Source organism: Hibiscus syriacus, unplaced genomic scaffold (genome assembly GCF_006381635.1).
Source record: "Hibiscus syriacus cultivar Baekdansim isolate YM2019G1 unplaced genomic scaffold, ASM638163v2 tig00110201_pilon, whole genome shotgun sequence".
Lineage (NCBI taxonomy): Eukaryota > Viridiplantae > Streptophyta > Magnoliopsida > Malvales > Malvaceae > Hibiscus > Hibiscus syriacus.
Window position 1 is genome coordinate 1,691,821 of NW_024062624.1, and position 21,025 is coordinate 1,712,845.

The window sequence follows — 21,025 nt, forward strand, 5'->3', positions numbered from 1 at the left end:
AGGTCATTAAATTGTACTTAAATAATTATTTTGATAGTTAAATTATTTAAAATTTTAAAATAGTCATTAAATTTAGATTTAAATATGCATGAAACTCTCAAACTTTTAAAAAATCAATTAAATTTCTAAATTATTTTTGCGTTTAATTGAACTATCAAACCAAAAAGTTAAATCAATTAAATTATTTGATTAATATTGACCATTATATTTTAATAGTTTTTATGATATATTACTAAAAAGTGACCATTACTGTTCTTTAACTAAAATTTATAAAAAATATTAAATTTAAAAATTATTTTGAAAAGATATTGATAATTTTTGAGAAATATCGCTTGATAATATTATGATGTAACATATAATAGTAAATGATTAAAAAAAATATTAGATTAACTGTCAATATTGATGAAATGGATAAATTAATATAATTTTAAAATATAAAAACTTAATTAGGTGAAAAAGTTAAAGGAATTAATTGTTTTTAAAAAAATTGAGAGTTTCATGCATTCTTAATTCTTAAATTTATCAAATTATTATAAAATGATCATTAATTTTATCAAAAATTTAAATTTATCATAACATTATAGTGATTATTTTATACTAAATTGATAAATTTAATAATTATTTAATAACTAAAATGATCATTTGAGCATAGTTCAATGACTTTAGTATACTTTACCCAAAGAAAAAGAGAAGTAGATAGGAAGAAAAAGAAAAGAAAAAAAAGAGTACGATTTAGTTGCAGGCCTAATCCCATCTTGAAAATGAACAAATTTTCCAAGATCAAGATTTCAATTTTTGCAACTACTAAAACTGATTGCCGTTAGCAAAGTCGGTATAAATAAATAAACAAACAAACAAACAAAATTACAGAAAACGGAACATCAAACATTTCCTTCATTCCCCCGTTTAGAGAGATGAATTTGCTCCCAATCGAGAATCCGCAGATCGCGAAGAAGCACCGCTTCAGGTCACTGAAGCTGGTAAACGTGGACTTAGATCAAGAATTCGAACACCGACCCTTCGGTGTGGACTACGGCACATTCAACAATGGTCTCACTTACTATGTTCGTTCTAATCCTAAGCCCCGCCTGAGAGCCGCTCTCGCTCTGGCCGTCAAAGTTGGGTTAGTCCCTCTTCCGCCTTTTGTTTTCTTTCCTTCTTTGTTTTTTAATTGAAACAAAAAATTGATTGACTTATCAAAGACCTAACAAGACCTAGCTTCTTGTTTAGGGTTTTTTTTAAAGTGCTGTAGTAAATCTTTATAGGTAATTGTCGAGTGTGCTTATTTTAATGGCGTTCTTGGCAGCTCAATTTTGGAAGAGGAAAATGAGCGTGGAGTTGCTCACATAGTTGAGCATCTTGCTTTTAGTGCCACCAAAAAATACACAAATCATGATATTGTGAAGTTTCTTGAAAGTATTGGAGCCGAATTCGGTGCTTGTCAGAATGCCGTCACTTCTTCTGATGAGACGGTATATGAGTTATTTGTTCCAATTGATAAACCTGAGCTGTTGTCTCAGGCAATCTCGGTATTAGCAGAATTCAGTTCAGAGGTACTATCTCTTTATCTTTTCTTTTCCTTTTTTTTCATATGGTCACCTTTTTGTGTTTTTTCCCCTTTTGGTTGTTTACTTGTTTTTCCTTCGAACATCTTGTGCAGATTCGAGCCTCGAAAGATGATCTGGAAAAAGAAAGAGGGGCTGTTATGGAGGAGTATAGAGGAAACAGAAATGCTAGTGGAAGGATGCAAGAAGCGCATTGGGCTCTAATGATGGAAGGTTCCAAGGTATTAGTATTCACTCATTTATGTATTCCGTAAACATCAGTTATTGAATTAATTGATTTGTAAGGCCTTTACAGTCGAGATCTTTAGCCTACTCATAGCAATTGTTGGATCTATTTATTAATCCAATCTTTAGCTCTACTTCTGTAGTAATTTTTAGAATGGAGAATGTTGTATCGGCAAGTGATGGGGATAAGAATTTTGTTCCATTTATTGTCTTTAGTGAAGTCATTTCATTTTGCTTATTGTTCAGACTTGAGATTAAGCTAGCAGTTTAAAGTTGTAAGAGTAATATCATCAGTATATTTTGGTTGACATTCTAACTAGTTTGTCCTAATTTTATTTGGAGTACATTTTACATCTAAGCCTGGTTTGATTGCAGTATGCTGAGCGTCTACCAATCGGATTGGAAAAAATAATTCGAACAGTGTCTTCTGAAACAGTGAAGCAGTTTTATAAAAAATGGTACCATCTGCAAAATATGGCAGTAATAGCTGTTGGAGATTTTCCTGATACAAAGGTTAGTATTCGTTAGAATGGAAGCTCTATTCTGATTTCTGAGGTACAACATAAGTCTGCTTATCAGCCAAGATTTCTTAACAATTTCTTATTGTTTCTGTCTCTTCTAGAGTGTTGTTGAGTTGATAAGGACTCATTTTGAGGAGAAAATCTCTGCATCTGACCCTCCAAACATACCATTATTTCCAGTTCCTTCTCATGAGGAGCCACGTTTTTCATGTTTTGTGGAGTCTGAAGCTGCCGGGGTGAGTACACTTCAAGTCTTGAACATATTTTAGCATATTGCTTTGGAGGAAATCTAATCATTAATAATTCTGCTTACTTGTCATTGCCTTGTAAAAGTCTGCAGTGATGATTAGCTATAAGATGCCAGCGGATGAGCTGAAGACTGTTAAAGACTATAGGGACATGCTTGTGGAGTCCATGTTTCTACATGCTCTGAATCAAAGGTTCTTTAAAATCTCTCGTAGAAAGGATCCACCATATTTCTCATGCTCTGCTGCCTCTGATGCTCTTGTTCGCCCCTTAAAAGCTTATATTATGAGCTCGACTTGTAAGGAAAATGGGACTTTGCAGGCCCTAGAATCAATGCTACTTGAGGTTTGCTATCCATTTGTTATCTCTGGAGTCGTATATATTCCTTCTTCCTCTTTGTCATTCATATCATCTTGTGGATGCACTGTTCTTCAGGTTGCAAGGGTGCGACTTCATGGGTTTTCAGAGCGTGAAGTGTCAGTTGTCCGAGCTTTATTGATGTCGGAGATTGAATCTGCCTATTTGGAGCGTGATCAAATGCAATCAGCTAGCTTACGAGATGAATATATTCAGGTATATTATTAGAGTGGCTAAAATCTTTTCCATTTATCTAATTTGAGGTTTGTGAATTTAGAAAGATATGTTGTCTTCTTCATTTTCATATGGCAGCACTTTATCCACAATGAACCTGTTATTGGTATTGAGTATGAAGCTCTACTCCAAAAATCTATTTTGCCGTGTGAGTAAACAATTTTCTCTTGTTATATAGAAATGAACCAGGTTCAATGTTATGTATTTGTACTGATTATGATTATGCGACGTGTACATAGGTATATCTGCATCAGAGGTGTCCAAATATGCAGATAAATTACAAACATTGTGCAACTGTGTCCTGAAGACAATTGAACCTCAAGCTTCTGCTACAATTGATGACCTTAAAAATGTGGTGTCCAAGATCGATAATCTTGAAAAGCAAGGGAGCATTACCCCATGGGATGAAGACTACATTCCGGAAGAAATCATCAGTATAAAACCGACTCCAGGGTAAAGTTGGCTTTCTACTTTTAAATGTCTTTGTATTCTATATTTGCAACTATTTTACCTCAATAGCTATTTACTTGTGCCCTTTTAACAGAACTTCATATCATATCTTCTTTTTTTATAGGAATTGCAGGCCTCGTTAAAAACTCCTTCATGATTAAAGGAGCTTATAGAGAAGCTCCTTAATCAGCGGAAGGAGGAAAAGAGTGCCTTAAGATTTTATTAACCATAGAAAGAACACGATACAACCAGGGTGCCACACCCAATATGAACAAAACATCAAAAACAGCCACCAACAATCCTACCAGAACCAGCCTAATCCAACAAAGCAACAACAACAACCTAAAAAAGACTGGCCAAACAAAAAACCTAAACGAGGCCCGATAGACACTCAATCAAACAAAACAACCAGAAAAAAGCCAAGGGTGACAGCTGACTAAAATCATAAAAGCCAACTTCTAACCCAAAGGCCACGGAGCTTTCACATGATAAGAAAACAAAAAAACACGCATATAGCCGCCTTTCCACCACATCACCATGTCTTGTTGGCTAAAGACCATCAGAACTTCCAGCTCCAGACAAAAAGCATGGTGTAGATCACCTGAACCTTCTACTCCTTCACTCGCCATCGTCTTCCGACAATAGATACACTACTGCGCCATTAGACTCACAACCCAAATCTTTCCCAAAAGGCAAGGAATTGAACGTATCCTTCTGTTGAGACTGCCCCAATGCTGGAAAATCAGATTCATAAGTGAATCTGCCATCAAAAACAAACACCTCTTCCTCCCAATGCACCTTACTCTGATGGCTCTTGCTTCGGGAACCCCTATACTTTCTTTTAGGTGCTGTAAAATTCCCTTGAAAAAATTGTTTAGATCTAAATTTGTTGCCAGAACCCACCTTAGGTCTCATGTACTACCTTGCGATACCCTTTGGATTTACGAATGCGTAGTTGTAAGAACAGCCCTCGTAAATCCCTTCCTCCACCTCCCTTATCTCAACCCGACCATCCAACATGGGGAAATCATTAAAATAATCCTTTGAGCCTACAAAAGCACATGCAGACTCACTATTTTTCCTAAAGGCAACTTCATTATCCCTCTCCACGAGAACCAACAGATCCACTTTATCCTTTAGGCTCACATCTTCCAATTCCTTTGACACTAAGAGACCATCCTGGATGGGAGAATTAATTAAAAAATCCTTACTCTCCACAAAACCACGTGCAGGCAAACAAGTGTCCTTAAAGACATCCATTGCTTCTCTCTCCGCATGCACCAACAATGTCTTGTGTTCCCCCACTCCCTCCATTTGGGAAAGAACCATCCTCTGAGCCCCAACGTCGCTCCTCGGACCCATCATCAAAGCCTTTCCTATGTTCCTGTCCTCCACACACTCACCCGACAGGAGGCTGCCTCTAGCACTAGTCCCCAAACAGCAGAAATTTTTTTCTTCATTCTCAGAACACCTCACGGCCGACTGCACCTGCGAAGAGTGAATGGAACTTCCAGCTTCTTCAGAACCCTCTTCCAGCTCAGGAAACTTAACTGGAAAGGCACCAACGAGCTCCCTCACCTTGGATAACGGGGATACGACTGCCTCTTCAAAAGAAGACGACTCTACCCACTTAATAAAAATTCTGCACCATCCTAACAAGCTGTCTTTGAGAGTTGAGAATTTACTGTCGTCAACAGAACCAGCAATGGGAGCCACCATGTGACTAACATCCTTCCTTACATTGTTTCCCTCGACTGAATAAGGACCAGAGAACTTCTTCCTCCAGAAAACATCACGAGGAAGATATCTCGCCATGAATACTCTAATTTTGTTGCCTTGAATCCAAGATCTATCAACACAGTTGATAGCCTTCCTCTCGTCCTCCAGTCTGGTGAAACAAACAAAACCAAACCTACTTCCTCCCTTGCTTCTTTTATTGGGGATGAAAGAATCCACCACCTCGCCATATTTATCGAAAAATAACCAAAGACCTTTGTAATGAAAACTCTCTGGAATGTTGAAAATGATCACAGTGACACAGTTTTTCCCAACCGGAACTCTCACCTTACTCGCCATTAAGAGAAATGATAAGGAATGAAAATAGAAAAACTTATCTAAAACACATGATTTTTAGAGAGGAGGAGCTTCTCTCACTAAGTACTAAGTTAAAGAACCCTAGGAATTGCCATTCCTAGACCAATGTAACTGGAACGGCCTACGATCCCTTTTCTATCTTTATGCATCACATCCTCGATTCTTTTTGCCATCCTTCCTTCCATCTTCTGAACATTCGTCTTGTTATTGTAGTTCTCGAGTACAGCCATTTAACTTTGTATCATATCTTATAATGTGATTGATTCTTTTGATTCCTATCAGCGTCTCAACTTTCCCTCTTTGGACGATTTCTTTTTACCATTTTAAATTCTCTCTTTCATGAAAGATTGACTATCTCCTTTGGTTACTTAGACTAAGTCCAATCAAATAATTCACTTCAGGTACGTTGTAGAGCAGAAAGAGTACTCAAATATTGGAGCTACTGAATTAACTCTGTCAAATGGCATGCGGGTTTGCTATAAGTGTACAGACTTTTTTGATGATCAGGTATAATTCCTTTGATCATTGTGGCATCTTTATTGGTGTTCAGTTTCCTGCCTGAGGCAACATTTGAATCTTAATTCTAGTAATTTAGCCCTAAGACAACTTTATGTCTCTTTTAATTGATTTCAAGGCATCTTATTCTTTCTGGAGCAGCAGTACACGTTCTTATGTACCATTTCAACAGGTTCTTTTTACAGGGTTCTCATATGGGGGGTTATCTGAACTTCCTGAAAGTGAGTATTTTTCATGTTCAATGGGATCAACCATTGCCGGAGAAATTGGTGTATTTGGTCATAGACCATCGGTGCTAATGGAGATGCTTGCTGGAAAGAGAGTAGAAGTTGGTACAAAGCTTGGGGCCTATATGAGAACCTTCTCCGGTGATTGTTCACCTTCAGACTTGGAAACTGCCTTGCAGGTTTGTTTCACTGGATAATGTTAAAATATTTAGTATTATCAGTTCTGATTATTTTCTACATTAATTCTGCTCAATTATGCACATGCTTACTGCTTAGAACAAAGGATTAGCATTCTTTCAGGCAGACAGCACCTCTGCTCTGATTTACCAAAATTAGATGTGCTAATATTATACTTTTGCTCATCTTTTCTGACTTTATTTTAAAAGCAAACTATTTAAGTGTTCTCGCAGCTTGTCTATCAACTATTTACAATGAATGTAATTCCTGGGGAAGAAGAAGTCAAAATAGTGATGCAAATGACAGAAGAAGCTGTCCGTGCTCAAGAGAGGGATCCTTACACTGCATTTGCAAATCGGGTGAAAGAGCTCAACTATGGGAACTCTTACTTTTTCCGGGTATGCATGATATCATGCTTTATAATATCAGACTTTTTTTTTGGAATCTGTGCCTTCTTTAACATTCTTTTTGTATCTTCTTTTGCAGCCTATTAGAATAAGTGACCTTAGGAAAGTTGATCCAGTAAAAGCATGTGAATACTTCAACAGCTGTTTTAAGGACCCATCGACGTTTACAGTTGTGATAACTGGGAATATTGATCCCTCAATTGCAGTTCCTCTTATTTTGCAATATTTGGTAGGTTGGGAATCTTTTAAGGTACAGTCTATATTCATCTTTTCTTATGCTAACAAAAGCTCGATTATCTGCACAGGGTGGAATACCAAAGTCTCCTGAAGCCATATTCCATTACAACCGTGATGATCTCAAAGGATTACCATTTAAATTTCCCACAACCATAATTAGGTAGGTACTTCTGTATTTGGTGGTGGTGATAGACAATGTCAAGATGTTTGGACAAGAAGCTTTAGGTGGAGTCAATTACGGTGTCAATAGATTGTCATTGACTTCAAATTTTAGCACTTTGTAACACTTATACATACAATTTTGTATTCATGAGTGTGCATACTAACTGACTTTTGGTATAGGCTAATATATAATTTCTATTGGGATTCAACAAATTTTTCTAATGCATTGTTGTCATTGTAGAGAGGTGGTACGCAGCCCCATGGTAGAAGCACAATGTTCAGTCCAGCTATGCTTTCCTGTGGTGTTGAAGAATGGAACAATGGTGTGTGAGGGGTTTTTTTTCCCTTTCTTTTTCCTCTTACAGGTACATGTAATCTGGAAAGGAATAATTCAGAATCTTGACTGACATTTTCTTTTATTTTGTGCACCTTGCTTTTGGAAACTAAAATGCCAGGTAGAAGAGATTCACTGTGTCGGTTTCTTGAGCAAACTTATTGAAACAAAAATCTTGCAGGTTCTTCGTTTTAAGTATGGGCAGGTATGCACTTCTCCTGAAATTTACATTTATCTGTTTAATTATTTCTTTTACCTATGTTTTTTAATCGCTCTTTATGTACCAGATCTACTCTGCATGTGTTTCTGTGTTCCTTGGCGGCAATAAGCCTTCTAGAACTGGTGATGTTCGTGGAGATATGAGTATTAATTTTTCTTGTGATCCAGAAATCTCCTCGAAGTTGGTATGTATCTCCCTTTCTATCTTTCCCTGGTTGTAATGACTTAGTAGCAGTGATCTCATAAATTCAGTTGTGGAACAGGTTGATCTTGCTTTGGAGGAAGTAGTACACCTTCAAGAAGAAGGGCCTGCATATCAGGATGTTGCAACTGTACTTGAAATTGAACAGAGAGCCCATGAAAACGGACTGCAGGTTGAACTTCTTATGAGCTGTGTTATAAAATTTTTGTCCTAGTCTTTGCAGTTTCTAGGATGGTAGCTTATATCTCCTTTTCCATCTTAAGTGCTTAGCCCATTACAGAATTCTATATCACTGTATTTGACCTAATTGATTGGCACTTACTGTAGATAAAGATATATGAATAATAAAAAAATACAGCATTACTGAATTCTGAATGTTAATTTCCATCACTTTCTCAGGAAAATTATTACTGGCTGGAGAGAATTTTGAGAAGCTACCAATCAAGGGTCTACTCTGGTGATGTTGGCACTTCCTTCAAGGTGGTTCGCCTGTCTGTTAATGGTTTTGGACATAAAGTTAAAAAGTGCTTTGGGAGAAGATTATATATGTTCTGTGTGGATGACTGTTAGCTATTGGATTTGTCGATGCTGAAACTCGAGCATTTAGTTATCAGCCACCTTTCTTTCTCTTGGAAAGAGTAGAACAAGTATATGCTCATTTTGATTCTTTATCCACTGCAGGTTCAAGATGAAGGAAGATCCAGGATTAGAGAATCTCTGACACCTTCAACTGCCCAGTCAGCACTGCAAAGGATATTGCCTTACCCTTGCAAAAACCAGTACACTATTGTGATTCTTATGCCAGAAGATTCTCGATTTAAGTTTCTGAGATCACTTTTCCAGCGAAATGATTATGGTAGAGATGCAAAGGTCAGTTATCTTCTCATTTCCTTGTGTTCTTGGAATATATTCAAATACAATGTCATTATTTGGATTTAAAAATAGATGTTTCTATTTTGGATTGTTAATCTCAGAACTAAAACTGACTTTTGTACGTGACACAGACTTTAGCAGCCATTGCTGGTATAACAGTTCTGGCAGTCTGCTTGTGGAGATATTCACGGAAGTCGTAACGCACCTGTATGTATAAAACAGTTGATTGCTTTCTGACCATGGAACTTGAAGCAATAACTTAGAGGATCATTGTTGATCGACGCCCAGATTTTACCTGCTTCCCCCCCCCCCCATTTTGTAACGTTTTCATGGTAGAGAATGATATGCCTATTCATAACTAATTTGATAGACACATCCAAACATGGCTGTTACTACTGCAGTTGGCTTGACTCTGGGCAGTCTCGAGCGTCCTTTATTGTTGCCTATTCAATGAAATGTTTTGTAATTTTGTACTAGAAAATTTATGGTTACTTCAGTAGCCACCATCCAGTCGTAGTTTTTTTGCAGGAAAATGTGGGTTTAAATTCTTATTATTTTATTGTTGAATTATTTAATTTAAATTTAATTGGCTATATATTATAAAAACACCTAAAATATGAGTATAAAAAGTTTCACCAGTATTTGTTTTCATAAAAAAAAAATGGGTTTAAATGGTTTTCTGTTATTGTAATTTTCTTTTAGTGACAAGTGACAACCATAAATAAGTAAAACAAATCGATAAAAAATATCTTAAATGATTAATTTGTGTTAATAGTTATAAAATATATTTTAATTATACATTTAATTTGCATTTAAGATCGTAAATCTTCATTATAATTTTAAATATTCAATCTTTTAATTAAATTAATATGCTATTACGAGTGTGACGGTAAAAGTTCGGGTGAGACAGAGACCTTTTACGGATTTTGATTTAATTTTAAAGGCCCAATCAAAGTTGCGGTCGATCCATTAATATTCTTAAACGACGCCACTGCAATCTACGGTTTTTTTTTTTTTTCGTTTTTATCGTTACGCCTCCCCTTTCTCTTTAGTAGCTTCTGATTTCCTTCATACGCAACCAGGTCTGGGTCTTGAACAATAAGTTAGTATTCTCTCGTTTATTTAATTTTTTTTATTATTAAGATCTGGTTTTGAACTGACAATGGGTGAGTGAATGCTGGTAAGGATTAACACTAGAGAGAGTGAAAATGGTTGAGAAAACAAGGGGACGAAAAGAAGAGTTGTGACCAGAGAGTACACCATCAACCTTCACAAGCGCCTTCATGGCTGGTAACACATCTTTCCCTTTAAATTCCCTTGTTAATTTGCTTTACTTTGTGGGGGGTTAGTTGTCCGGTTGCAAAATTAGCTCTTCGCTGTATAACGTTGGTTGCTCGATTATTACTGTTCTCAGTATTTCGTAGATGTGTGTATTGATCTAATTGCTAATTTATTTGGTCAAGTAGTAGCTTTTCGCTGAGTAAGCAATTACATTATTCAGAGTTAGATGTGTAACTGATTGCGAGGTTCATGATACTGTGGATGATGTTTGCCTTTATGTTGTTAATAGGGTCGACTAGGTTGAGCTGTGGTGGAACCAAGAAAAGCTTGGTTCTGCTGCAATGGTAAACGAGGCCTATATTGATGCCCACTAAACAGTTGTATAACGAATTTTGAACTATGATGTTGTTGGAAACAGCACATTCAAGAAGAAAGCTCCGAAGGCAACAAAGGAGATCAGGAGGTTTGCAGAAAAAGCCATGGGGACCAAGGATGTGAGAGTTGATGTCAACCTGAACAAGCACATCTGGAGCAGAGGTATCCGAAGTGTTCCAAGAAGGATCAGGGTTCGAATTGCTCGCAAGATAAATGACGATGAAGATGCAAAGGAAGAGTTATACTCTCTAGTAACCGTTGCTGAAATCCCAGCTGAAGGATTGAAGGGTTTAGGCACCAAGGTCATCGATGATGAGTAATTTATCAAAACCTCTTGGTTTATTAAAAAAAAAAAAAAAGAAACAAACTTGCCATTTTGTTCACCAACAAGTTTATATCAGAGTTCTGTAATACTGAATTTCGTTGAATATTTGGTTTTCGTTATTTTTCAGCTGTTATAAATTTAGCCAAGCTGCTACTTAAATTTAAATTGTTTGTTGAAGTTGATTTAATTCAGTTGACATTGTGCTGGTATAATATACATAGGATAAGAGATCGAATATATTCAAGCATTCAATATCCCATTTTATGGGGGAGGAGAATTTGGATAATATACACATTTTATGAAATTGTTCCCAAAAAAAATCTCAATTACAGAAAATAACACATATCGAGAACAATGAACGAGACTACTACTTTTCAGGTTAAAAATAACAGACTTAACATATCCGCTAGGAAAGTCTTCAGACCGTCAGAAACTTTAAACTATTAAACTCTACAACATGATGCAAGAAAGAGAGGAAAGAAAAGAAAAATAATCCCCAACTCTGGTTTTCATTGCGGTCTGTCCAGAGAGAATAACAGGTGAACATGCAGTTCTCTTTGTAATGCTGACAGCAAATAAGAGGGGATAAGTTCTCAGCTGCCAAACTACAGCAGCAGACATACTTTCTTTGACCACCTTCACTCAATCCTGCTAAACAATCTAGTAGTGGGGTCTGATGCTAGCCGGCTTTGAAAGCATACATATAGCTTCTGAGTTTTCTTACTTCTTCTGATGACTCGGAAAGGACATGGTCAACATAGAGACATAACCCAGCTCCACTGCAAATTCATTGTACAGGTAAGAATTTGATAAGCATTATGAGAGGAGGAAGAAAGATCGGTATAATTGACATACCATAAGGGCCCAAGGGGAAGCCAGATAACATCCCAACGAAATTTTGGCATTCTAACATGCAAATTAGCATTCCAGAAGTTAGAGCGAGACGGGTCATAAGATATTAGAACATCCAAATTGATGAATCAAAGAATAAACTAGAGCAAAACCAAGAAGATCCCCAAAACAAATCTTAACTACAAAAGAAAATAAATGGGAAAGAGTGATTCGGACCAACTTTCATGCATAACAAATGCAACTCAGGTAGTGGAATCCAAATGCTCGAATGCAACGCAATTTTATCTGATTAAAAACAACAGGAATCCAAACGTTTGAATGCACTGACCTAACATTACTTCATTTCAATCCTCCTTCAATCACATCAATTCCCCTCCTCATAACGTGGAACTGCTTCGACTACATGTATTTCAATGTGTAATAGAAACCAACACAATTGTGTCTGATTAAAAATGACCGGAATCCATCATTCGAATGTGCTCACCACACATTACTTCATTTCAGTGCTCCTTAAATCACATCAATCCCCCCAACCCTCTCATAACCTGAAACTGCCCTTACTACATCTATTTCAATGTCATAGGAACTAACACAGTTTTATCTGAAGAAAACTGGCTGGAAACCAACGTTTGACTGGTGTTGGCCATGCATTACTTTATTTCATCTCCAAGCCCCCCCCCCTCCCAACAAAAAAAATAACCATAAATTAAGCACCATATATTGTTCATACAAAGTTCCATGGCATAATCAACAAATCAATACAGAAAACAAGAATCGAACATTGGAATCAAAATTCTGAGACTCTGATGTACCTCAGCATATAGTATACCCAGAAAATTGCTAGCACAGTGGCAAGAGACCATGAGTACCATATCCACTTTCTGTGATCCTTTGAATAACTGAATAGACCTATAATAGCCATTGAGCAAGCCAATACAGCTAGCCATTCTGTTAAAATACAAACTTAATAAATTTACTATATATAACAGGAAGAAAACCATATCAGATATGTTGAATGAATATAATTAGGAGTGGAAAATATGGGCAATGACTAGCAATTTAAGAACAGAAGGAAAATATTGTCAAACAATATGGCTATATTCCACCATAAGAGTAACCAAAGTCAGGATTTTTTAAATCAACTATCTGCAATTTCTGTGAAAAAATTAACAAAATGTAACTGGAAAAGAAGCCAATAAATGAATACATACCAATGAAGGTAAGCAAGCAATCAAACCTGAAGTTATTATCATCCATGAATCAAAATCTTCCATGAAGTAAGCATGGTACCGCTGATAATACAAGTGCAACGGTTTATATTCGTCGATTGCGATAAGAAAAAAAAAAAGAAAATATATGGTATACAATTTTAAAGCAAAGTGCATCATGGACCTCGACACAATCCAATTACATTAGCAGTTTCATAATCATAATCATGAAAAGTTTTATAAGAGTAATATGATCCGAAATGGAAATAAGCTTTTAGGTCATATTAAGGAATTAGGTATTGAATAATTCATACCAGTTCCCATGGAAATAAGGTTTGGTGATAGATGGAGTAAAGAAGAAAGGCCGAGTAACAAAACAGAAGTGCTGCAAACACGATCTGCAGATTAAAAAATCAATAATTACAAAGTATACATAGAGAAATAAGGGGAATGAGATAAGTTTTTTTATAAATATGGAACAGTAAAGAGGAAGACCCTCCATTGAAGACTTTGTTGGGCATGCATCTTTTCAAGAGAACGAACCAACTCCTCTTGTTCTGTAAATTCAAAAAATAAAAAAGACCCAGAAAAAAAAAAAGAAACTTTTTTCTTGTAATCATTAATCAAATAGACAGATTTGATATCTGGGGAAAAGATGAAAAAGAGAGAAATATACCGTTGATATCCATGGGACGATCATCGTCGACGGTTGGGAGAGAGAACTTCTCGTCTTGAGAACTTCGAAATTGTCTCGCCAGTTTCCTCATTTTCAAACCAAATTGGTACCACCGTCTAAGGTCGATAGGCCAAAGATGTCGAGCTTGAATTTTTATTTCGAAGCTCCAAATTAGACAAGCCAATTATACGATGCGTTTCAGTACTCGATCTTCAACGCTTTGTTATAAGGCTCAAACACGACGCCTTAGTAGCCCAATGAATGATAAGGCTTTATTTGGACTATTATAAGGTCCAAAATCAACTTTCGGGTATCAACCGGGCCTAAATACTCAAACAATTCTATATAATGTACCGAAACCCTAACCACTCTTCTTCAAGAGATCAACAAGCCAGCAGCTCCGCAGCCAAAAACCACAATCATTCGTCATGGGTAAATCTTCAAACCTTCATTTCTTAGCTTCTATTCGTTCTCTTAGTTTATTTTTTCCGTTCCGTTTTGTTGTTCGATCATTTCGAATCCTGTTGATTATTTCAGGCAAGGTTCATGGATCTCTAGCTCGTGCCGGTAAGGTGAGAGGCCAAACTCCCAAGGTGGCAAAACAAGACAAGAAGAAGAAGCCCCGTGGCCGTGCTTACAAGAGGATGCAATACAACCGCCGCTTCGTTACAGCAGGTGATTATTTTTCTCTACTCTTGATTTTCTTTTTCTTATTTAGGTTATTCATAACCAACTTGGATAATCTCTGAGAGTAAACGGTCATGAAGAATAAGAATGTGAAGTAGTTTCTTTTATATTGGGCTTTTCTTTACAGTGGTTGGATTTGGCAAAAAGAGAGGACCTAACTCGTCTGAGAAGTAAGCTAGCTATGTAGGTGAAGAAGGCAAGAAGCTATTTTTAGCTTACTGGTCTCAAGGATTGGAATGAACTTTTATTTTTATCTATTATTCGAGAATGTTAAAACTGATATCATCTCACACATCTATATGTTTCAATGATCATGAAAGTTTTAAACCTTTCGTATTTGTGGTGTTGTCAGTTTTATTCATCTGGAAGGATTCAAGTATATTTATGACTTGTCTTTGAATTGATTGTTTTGTGGCTCTGCAATGATATCCGGTTATTCAATCCACATTATAATCAACAGTTAGATGATGCTAGAACAATGTTCATATATATATGAAGAGCTAAATGGAAAAACTACTGTTTGTTTCTACGAATGAAATAGTGAGGGCAATTTAATCGAAAATCGATTGACCAACACTTTAGTCTTATTATAGATTCAACAAATTCTTGTTGGAAGTAGAGACAAAAGAATAAAGCAAAGAGCCATGAGTAGTAGCATGCTTGTAATTGAGTCACCATCAACCTTCCTACTTCTGTGTGCTCCAACAAACTTTCAAAATGTTCATAAAATCATGCAAATTACTTATTTACAATGTTCACGCCTTCATTTACAAATAAAAGGTTCAAACAAGAGTCTGATGACAGCAACGTTAACTAGAGCAACAGCATCCAACATCTTTTTGGCACCCCCACCTGCTTCTTCAGCCGGTTGAAAAATAAGAACCACCGTTCCCTATTAAACAACGCTTTTAAATTTAGCTCAAAGAGCAGATGTATCAAATCATGCAATTGGGGTTCGACTAAGAATGCATAATTTACGATACCAACGCCTATAAAACAAATAATTTCTGATGCATGAATTAATCTTATTGCTAAGAAAAGGTTTCAAATGATGCTTACAACAACGTTCTATTGTAAAGCAGCATAGAGAAACAGAGAATCCATGGAAACAATCTTAATTGAACCAATTTATGTGACAAGGGAGGGAAAAAGAACCATTAATATATATTAAAGAAACTAACATTGTTGAGAGGCTACATCAATTAACATTGAGAAAAATCGCAAGGAACCTGCAAATCATTTCGATGTACTTGAAGCATCCTTGCAGCACCAAGAAGCATAGCAACATGAGAATCATGTCCACAAGCATGCATCTTTCCAGGAACCTTACTCTTATGTTCCCACTCTACCAGTTCCTGTAACATCAAAACCCAACAATTCCCTTTCATATCAATTGCAAATAAAACAAGTTCTAAATAAGTAATCACTAATCTAATTTAATAGTTAATCTTTATTCATTCAATAAAAGAAAGGGTAATAGTAATTTTATCTCAATTACAATTTACAAGCTCATAAACACAGCTAAATATGCTAAATGATGAAAGTGATGTGATTGACTATAATCCACAATACTAAAGCAGACTACCTCCAAGGCAAGAGCATCCATATCTCCTCTAAGTGCGACAAAAGGAGGCTTTCCAGTGCCAATATAGCCAACAACGCCAGTAACAGGAACTGGGTATTTGTAAGGAATCCCCATCAGATCAAGCTCGGCTCTTATAAGCTTACTAGTCTCAAACTCTTCATAACCGAGTTCAGGCTGTTCAAGTATTTTTCTTCTAATACCAACCATCCAATCCATAATCTCTGGTTTCTTGGCAAATTCAAGGTAGTAGGGTCGGATTCGAGCCAATACTTCTTTGTTTAGTGAAGGGTTTGGAAAAATGGGAGTTGACATAAACGAATAGAGAGTGAAAATCAGTAAAATCAATTTGAGAAAAGCCATTGAAACGAATCGAATGTAGATTGAGATTTCGGGTTGAAGACGATGAAATTAATGAAACCAAATGCCCTTCGTATGGGGATTGGGGAACACCGGTATAGACGGTGGAGCAGTAAAAGGAGTTGCTAATAGCAGAGCAGAAACAATGCTGTTAATGTTCGGCTTTGGATGATTAGGGATTGAGTCAACGTACGGTAAAAACAATCTACTAACGTCGACATAGCCGTCAGAAATTACTGTTCTACTACTTTGTTCCTACTTATCTCCCAACTTTTGTCACTATTTTATATAAACAAATTTAAAATTTTATTTAATGGGTAATTGTTATTTAATATTTAGTTAAATGTATTATATTTTATAAAATATTTAAAAAATGAAATGTCCAAATAAGATTTTAATCTTTTGGGTTGAAGTCAAACAATTTGAAGGTGGTCTTTTCAGCCAAAAAAGTACATAACAGAAGCATTACACAAGGCCAGAATGATAGATGGTCGGAATCTTCATACATCGATTGTTTTATCCCCCATGAATGCAAGCAGTGTCCCGATCCCGAAGGTCACTGGTTTGTAGTCAAAAGAATATTAAAATTTGGTCACCAACCTATCATCAACTGTTGTATCCAGCTCTATTAAAAAAAATTATACTACTTGGGTTTGTTAATGAGTTTGTTAATGCGCCGTTCACAAGCTGAGGATGTTAGGTCCGTTAAAATTAAATTCAGTTACAAGCCCGATGGTCATCTAGTTTATGTAATGCATTGGGCCTGAGGCTCGTCAAATATTTTTGATCCGTTAATGAATTACACATTAGTTCTTAATCTAAACCCTAATCACTTTTCACCGCTTTCTTTCTTTCTCTAGCTTTGCCTTTGACTTGTTCATACTATCTGTTCATGCCTTGATCATACATGGGACACGATATATATGTAAACTTTATGACTTATGGAGCATTTACGCGGTCTTTGAGTATGTGAATTTTAGTTAAATTTTTTTAATTCAATTAAGATAAATTGATAGAGTATATAAATTTTGACAATAAGTGTATAATTATATTAATTTCTTTAACATCCACATTACCTTTTCCATTAAATGTTAACAGATGGTGGCTTGGTTGGCAACACTTAAATAGTTAAGTGCGATGTTATCGATAAAATTAAAAGATCGATAGTTAAAAATGAAAATGACATAACTAAGTGGTCACAGGAATAATTTACGCTAATACTTATATGTTAAAATTTAAATTTGGAATTTAAATCAAATTAAAATTAAATGTAAAAATAAATTTATTATTATATTAACTTTATTAGTCATAATATTATTTATTATTAATTTTTATATAATTAATTTATTACTTTGAAATCAAATAATTATTTTATAATTGTTTATAATCAACAGATTAAAAAACATATAATACTTAAATAATTGTTCACAAATTTAATTCTAAATTTTATAATACAATAATTAATCGGGGTTTTTTTATATATGAATAGTGACTCGGGTTTTTTTTATTTATAACTGGTGCTGGTATTCTTTTTTTTATATAATTTATTGCAGTTATTATTGGGAAAATGTTAAAAAATATATCACTAGATTCGATAAGATTCATCTCAGTAAAGGAACATGTTAAAGTATATCAATCAATTAGTCACATTATTTAAATAAAATGGCGAGCTATTATTATTAATGACTGTCTAAAGATTATCTTTCATTAGATATGCTGGGTTCTTTTCCCGAAAGAAGATAAAGGACAATTATAGAAACGCAACGCAATCATGTTATGAAACTTGGTTGAAATCTAAATACTTAACTTAGAAGCTATTTTCAACATCATTGTTCCTCCTGGGTCAATTGAAGGCCAAAAACACTTATTGTCAGGAAGAATTAGTAATCATTTTTTCAAACATGGAATAAATTCTGACACCTCCCATTGTCCTTTAATTTACTAACTATGGATTGGAGAGTTCGTTTGAGAGTAATGAAACTATACTTTAGTTAAAATGTCATTAAATCAACAATCTTTGTGATAAATATTTAAATATTTTCGGTTGATATATTTTATCTTTTCTAAATTATGAGTGCAATATTTATTATAAATAATTTTTTTATTTTTTACCATTTAAGTAAAAGTTGTTCAAAATTAAATCATATATTTTATAACTTATTCATAAAACAGCAGTCAGTTTGGAACAGTACAATCACATGGAAAAATTGAGAAGCTAACCTAAGATGTCTCCAAATGAAGCTATATGATTTGGAAAGTGGAACCATGATTACAATATGCTAGTTTGATAGATTCCGACTTTATTTAATCTTATTGAAATAAAGTTCTTTTATTAAAAAAAATAAGTTCAAATCAAATTATATTTTTTATCGGATAAATCAGGTAGAGTCGAGTTCAAGTTTATATAATTTTAAAAAATAATATAATTATGTCTTATATATTTTAAAACAATTGTAATAATACTCTTTTCTATACTATTATTTTAATTAAATACTTATTTTATCAAATAAAATTTTATAAACATATTTATTTCAAATCAGATTAAATAAAGTCTGATTCAAATTAAATCAAAAAAATGAGTTAAATTGTAAATCAGATCAAATTAATAGAAAATCCGGTCCAAATTTATATCCACAACACCTAATCGAAAGGCATGGTACACTCATCTTTGTGAAAGGTGTTGGAAGGGTTAATAATTAAAACTCCCTCTTTTCATACATGTTCCTTTCTACACTTCAACACCCCACCACCGCCATGTCCCCCCACCTTCGCTATTCGGGGGGGGGGGGGGAACCTTAAGCTTCTCTTTGAACTTTATGAGAGATTTGGTCCAAGAAATCTTATGTTTCAGCCTACCTAAAACATCATCACTCTTGGAAGTATTGATGAGGAAAAGAGAAAACACTGTGAAACATCATCTTCAATGCAAAAAGTCTGCTTGATTGCATCATTCCCCAATACAATGGAGTTGATTCTAAAACCGTCCAACATTGCAAATCCACCACAACAGCATACATAGCTATCATATTCTTCATTCATCATTATTATAATATGAATATTACGGCTAAAACAAATCTTACGCAATACTTGGATAATCATCATTAATTAAATTTTCATAACCACAAATTCAACCATTAAAATAGAGAAAGGGATTATCCATTGTTTGCTTCCACCTTACCCAACCTTAAAATTTTTAACTGCTGACTACTGATCTTCTGAATTTCATAGAAGATTATCGGGAGAGAGAAGAAAAAAACACAAACCACTCTACTTCGCTTGTAGGAAATAACACCTGGTTTTGTTACAAGATCTTCAATTTCGTTGCAGCAAAATATATCTTCTTCTTCAGAGGCTATTCACAGTGAGAAGAGGAGTCAAAAAAGATTCAAATAAATCAGATAATAACGTAATGTAAAGCTCCACTTCGATCGAGCTAGCTCACGCTTCCAGTTATTTTTTTTAATTCACCAGGTCCGAAACCCAATCCACGTTCGGACCTGCAGAAGACTGACTCGGGTTAACGCTTTCCAGCTGGTTCTCTTTACTCAGTTTCTCAAACATCTTTGCACGTAAATCCCTTCCGGATTCAACTCTTTCCATATGTGGCTCTTCTTCGCACACTTTATCCCACAAATCTAAGTACCTAACCCCATGACGGGTCAACTTTTGGGTCGGAGTATTAGGAAGGCTAAAGAAGTTGGGTCGGATCGCTGCTCCTCTCGGAGACCCAAACGCTGGAGAGCAACAGCCTACTTGTACGTTCGATGATGAAGGCAATGACTTGGCCTTCCCAAGTTGCAAGTTCCTCATAGAAGCCACCGTCTCATTAATAGAAGCTGAACCCAGAGACCGACTCAGTGACTGAGACATAGGCGGAAAAGGGGGCGAAGGCTCGGCTCGGGGACTCATCGGAGGAGAACTGGAACCAGGGGAAGACCAAAAACTAGTCGTTTTAGCACTAGAAGGTGAACCATCATACGAATCCACGGAGCTGACGACCCTTAGCTGGTCCGGAGTATGAGCAAAGAAACAAACCCTACGCCTGCAACCCGTCCCGTCTTTGCATGGCTGAGTTCGGTAACGAGCCGGGTGGAGCCAGCACTCGAAAACCCCATGAGCGAACTCGCAAGCATCTCCTTTGCGACAGTTCCCTTTCTTGAAGCCAGGACAAACCGTACCCGAGTAATGGTACCTCCTCGGGTCCCTCCGACGAGCTTTCTCGCCCGGATGAGCGTACGGACATTCAGTCCAGTCATGTGCACGGCCACGTGAACACCTCAGTACTTTGAACTCAAACATCCGGAAATGATCACAAGAGCAAGCGTCAACCGGAGAATCCGGGCTACTCCGCAGTCCCAAAAGCTCAGAATCCGACTCGGCATCCGGTTCTTTTGGTGGCACGTAACATTCTAATGCTCGCAGTGCTTCCTGCGAGTAAAACGGATCATTGTTATCGTTGAAGTGGTTGCAGGATGCATTGTACTTGAGAGGAGAGTGTACATCAGCCGTTTGATAATCATCAAGGTCAGGCCAAGGTGGAAGGCGAACCGTAGGATTGGGAAGACAAGTTTCTCCGAGCATGATTCTATTTTTGTTGGTGTTTAGGGTTTGAGATATTTGTAGAAGCTGTTTG

General features: G+C 35.9%; 5 protein-coding genes and 1 pseudogene across 7 annotated transcripts; 3 read left to right on the top strand and 3 right to left on the bottom strand.

Moving 5' to 3' along the window:
* Window positions 1-741: 741 nt before the first annotated feature.
* LOC120218807 (zinc protease PQQL-like) lies at window positions 742-9,552 on the top strand. Of its 2 annotated transcripts, none has more exons than XM_039215705.1 (21): window positions 742-1,123; window positions 1,307-1,553; window positions 1,661-1,786; window positions 2,166-2,303; window positions 2,413-2,547; window positions 2,645-2,902; window positions 2,993-3,130; window positions 3,227-3,296; window positions 3,388-3,601; window positions 6,094-6,176; window positions 6,496-6,614; window positions 6,846-7,010; window positions 7,099-7,248; window positions 7,325-7,416; window positions 7,660-7,741; window positions 7,874-7,957; window positions 8,040-8,156; window positions 8,235-8,345; window positions 8,573-8,653; window positions 8,855-9,043; window positions 9,178-9,552. In XM_039215705.1, exons 1-21 carry the CDS (start codon window positions 915-917, stop codon window positions 9,244-9,246), a joined length of 2,877 nt encoding a protein of 958 aa, XP_039071636.1. In that variant the 5' UTR covers window positions 742-914; the 3' UTR covers window positions 9,247-9,552. The 2 variants fall into 2 exon arrangements, with proteins under 2 accessions (XP_039071636.1, XP_039071635.1); XM_039215704.1 differs by having other exon boundaries at window positions 915-1,123; window positions 6,094-6,199; window positions 6,381-6,614.
* On the bottom strand, window positions 1,639-13,896 carry LOC120218808. Of its 2 annotated transcripts, XM_039215707.1 has the most exons (8): window positions 13,764-13,896; window positions 13,583-13,644; window positions 13,402-13,485; window positions 13,117-13,171; window positions 12,692-12,827; window positions 11,883-11,933; window positions 11,664-11,806; window positions 1,639-1,651 (listed from the first exon to the last, which is right to left on the bottom strand). In XM_039215707.1, the coding sequence occupies exons 1-7, from the start codon at window positions 13,852-13,854 to the stop codon at window positions 11,707-11,709; spliced, it is 579 nt and encodes a 192-aa protein (XP_039071638.1). In that variant the 5' UTR covers window positions 13,855-13,896; the 3' UTR covers window positions 1,639-1,651; window positions 11,664-11,706. The 2 variants fall into 2 exon arrangements, with proteins under 2 accessions (XP_039071638.1, XP_039071637.1); XM_039215706.1 differs by lacking the exon at window positions 1,639-1,651 and having other exon boundaries at window positions 11,383-11,806; window positions 13,764-13,895.
* LOC120218810 lies at window positions 10,232-11,037 on the top strand (annotated as a pseudogene).
* Window positions 13,897-14,114: 218 nt separating the features above from the next.
* Window positions 14,115-14,625, top strand: LOC120218811 (40S ribosomal protein S30). The gene is made up of 3 exons (XM_039215708.1): window positions 14,115-14,195; window positions 14,301-14,438; window positions 14,578-14,625. The coding sequence occupies exons 1-3, from the start codon at window positions 14,192-14,194 to the stop codon at window positions 14,622-14,624; spliced, it is 189 nt and encodes a 62-aa protein (XP_039071639.1). The 5' UTR covers window positions 14,115-14,191; the 3' UTR covers window position 14,625.
* Window positions 14,626-15,213: 588 nt separating this feature from the next.
* On the bottom strand, window positions 15,214-16,384 carry LOC120218916 (IAA-amino acid hydrolase ILR1-like 4). The gene is made up of 3 exons (XM_039215804.1): window positions 16,036-16,384; window positions 15,680-15,805; window positions 15,214-15,342 (listed from the first exon to the last, which is right to left on the bottom strand). The coding sequence occupies exons 1-3, from the start codon at window positions 16,345-16,347 to the stop codon at window positions 15,214-15,216; spliced, it is 567 nt and encodes a 188-aa protein (XP_039071735.1). The 5' UTR covers window positions 16,348-16,384.
* A 3,148-nt stretch (window positions 16,385-19,532) lies between these two features.
* On the bottom strand, window positions 19,533-21,025 carry LOC120218812 (zinc finger CCCH domain-containing protein 49-like). Its single transcript, XM_039215709.1, has one exon. The coding sequence runs from the start codon at window positions 20,971-20,973 to the stop codon at window positions 19,852-19,854; it is 1,122 nt and encodes a 373-aa protein (XP_039071640.1). The 5' UTR covers window positions 20,974-21,025; the 3' UTR covers window positions 19,533-19,851.

Coding starts and splice junctions, on each gene's coding strand:
- LOC120218808 (XM_039215707.1), bottom strand. CDS start 13,854: ATGAGGAAACTGGCGAGACAATTTCGAAGTTCTCAAGACGAGAAGTTC. Junction 11,934..12,691: donor TGGGTATACTATATGCTGAG/GTACATCAGAGT, acceptor TTTGCATGTTAG/AATGCCAAAATTTCGTTGGG. Junction 11,807..11,882: donor CTTCCCCTTGGGCCCTTATG/GTATGTCAATTA, acceptor ATGAATTTGCAG/TGGAGCTGGGTTATGTCTCT.
- LOC120218807 (XM_039215704.1), top strand. CDS start 915: ATGAATTTGCTCCCAATCGAGAATCCGCAGATCGCGAAGAAGCACCGC. Junction 7,249..7,324: donor CTCTTATTTTGCAATATTTG/GTAGGTTGGGAA, acceptor TTATCTGCACAG/GGTGGAATACCAAAGTCTCC. Junction 8,654..8,854: donor ATGTTGGCACTTCCTTCAAG/GTGGTTCGCCTG, acceptor TATCCACTGCAG/GTTCAAGATGAAGGAAGATC.
- LOC120218811 (XM_039215708.1), top strand. Junction 14,439..14,577: donor CCGCCGCTTCGTTACAGCAG/GTGATTATTTTT, acceptor TTTTCTTTACAG/TGGTTGGATTTGGCAAAAAG.
- LOC120218812 (XM_039215709.1), bottom strand. CDS start 20,973: ATGCTCGGAGAAACTTGTCTTCCCAATCCTACGGTTCGCCTTCCACCT.
- LOC120218916 (XM_039215804.1), bottom strand. CDS start 16,347: ATGTCAACTCCCATTTTTCCAAACCCTTCACTAAACAAAGAAGTATTG. Junction 15,806..16,035: donor TGGATGCTCTTGCCTTGGAG/GTAGTCTGCTTT, acceptor TTGATGTTACAG/GAACTGGTAGAGTGGGAACA. Junction 15,343..15,679: donor TACATCGAAATGATTTGCAG/GTTCCTTGCGAT, acceptor GTTGTTTAATAG/GGAACGGTGGTTCTTATTTT.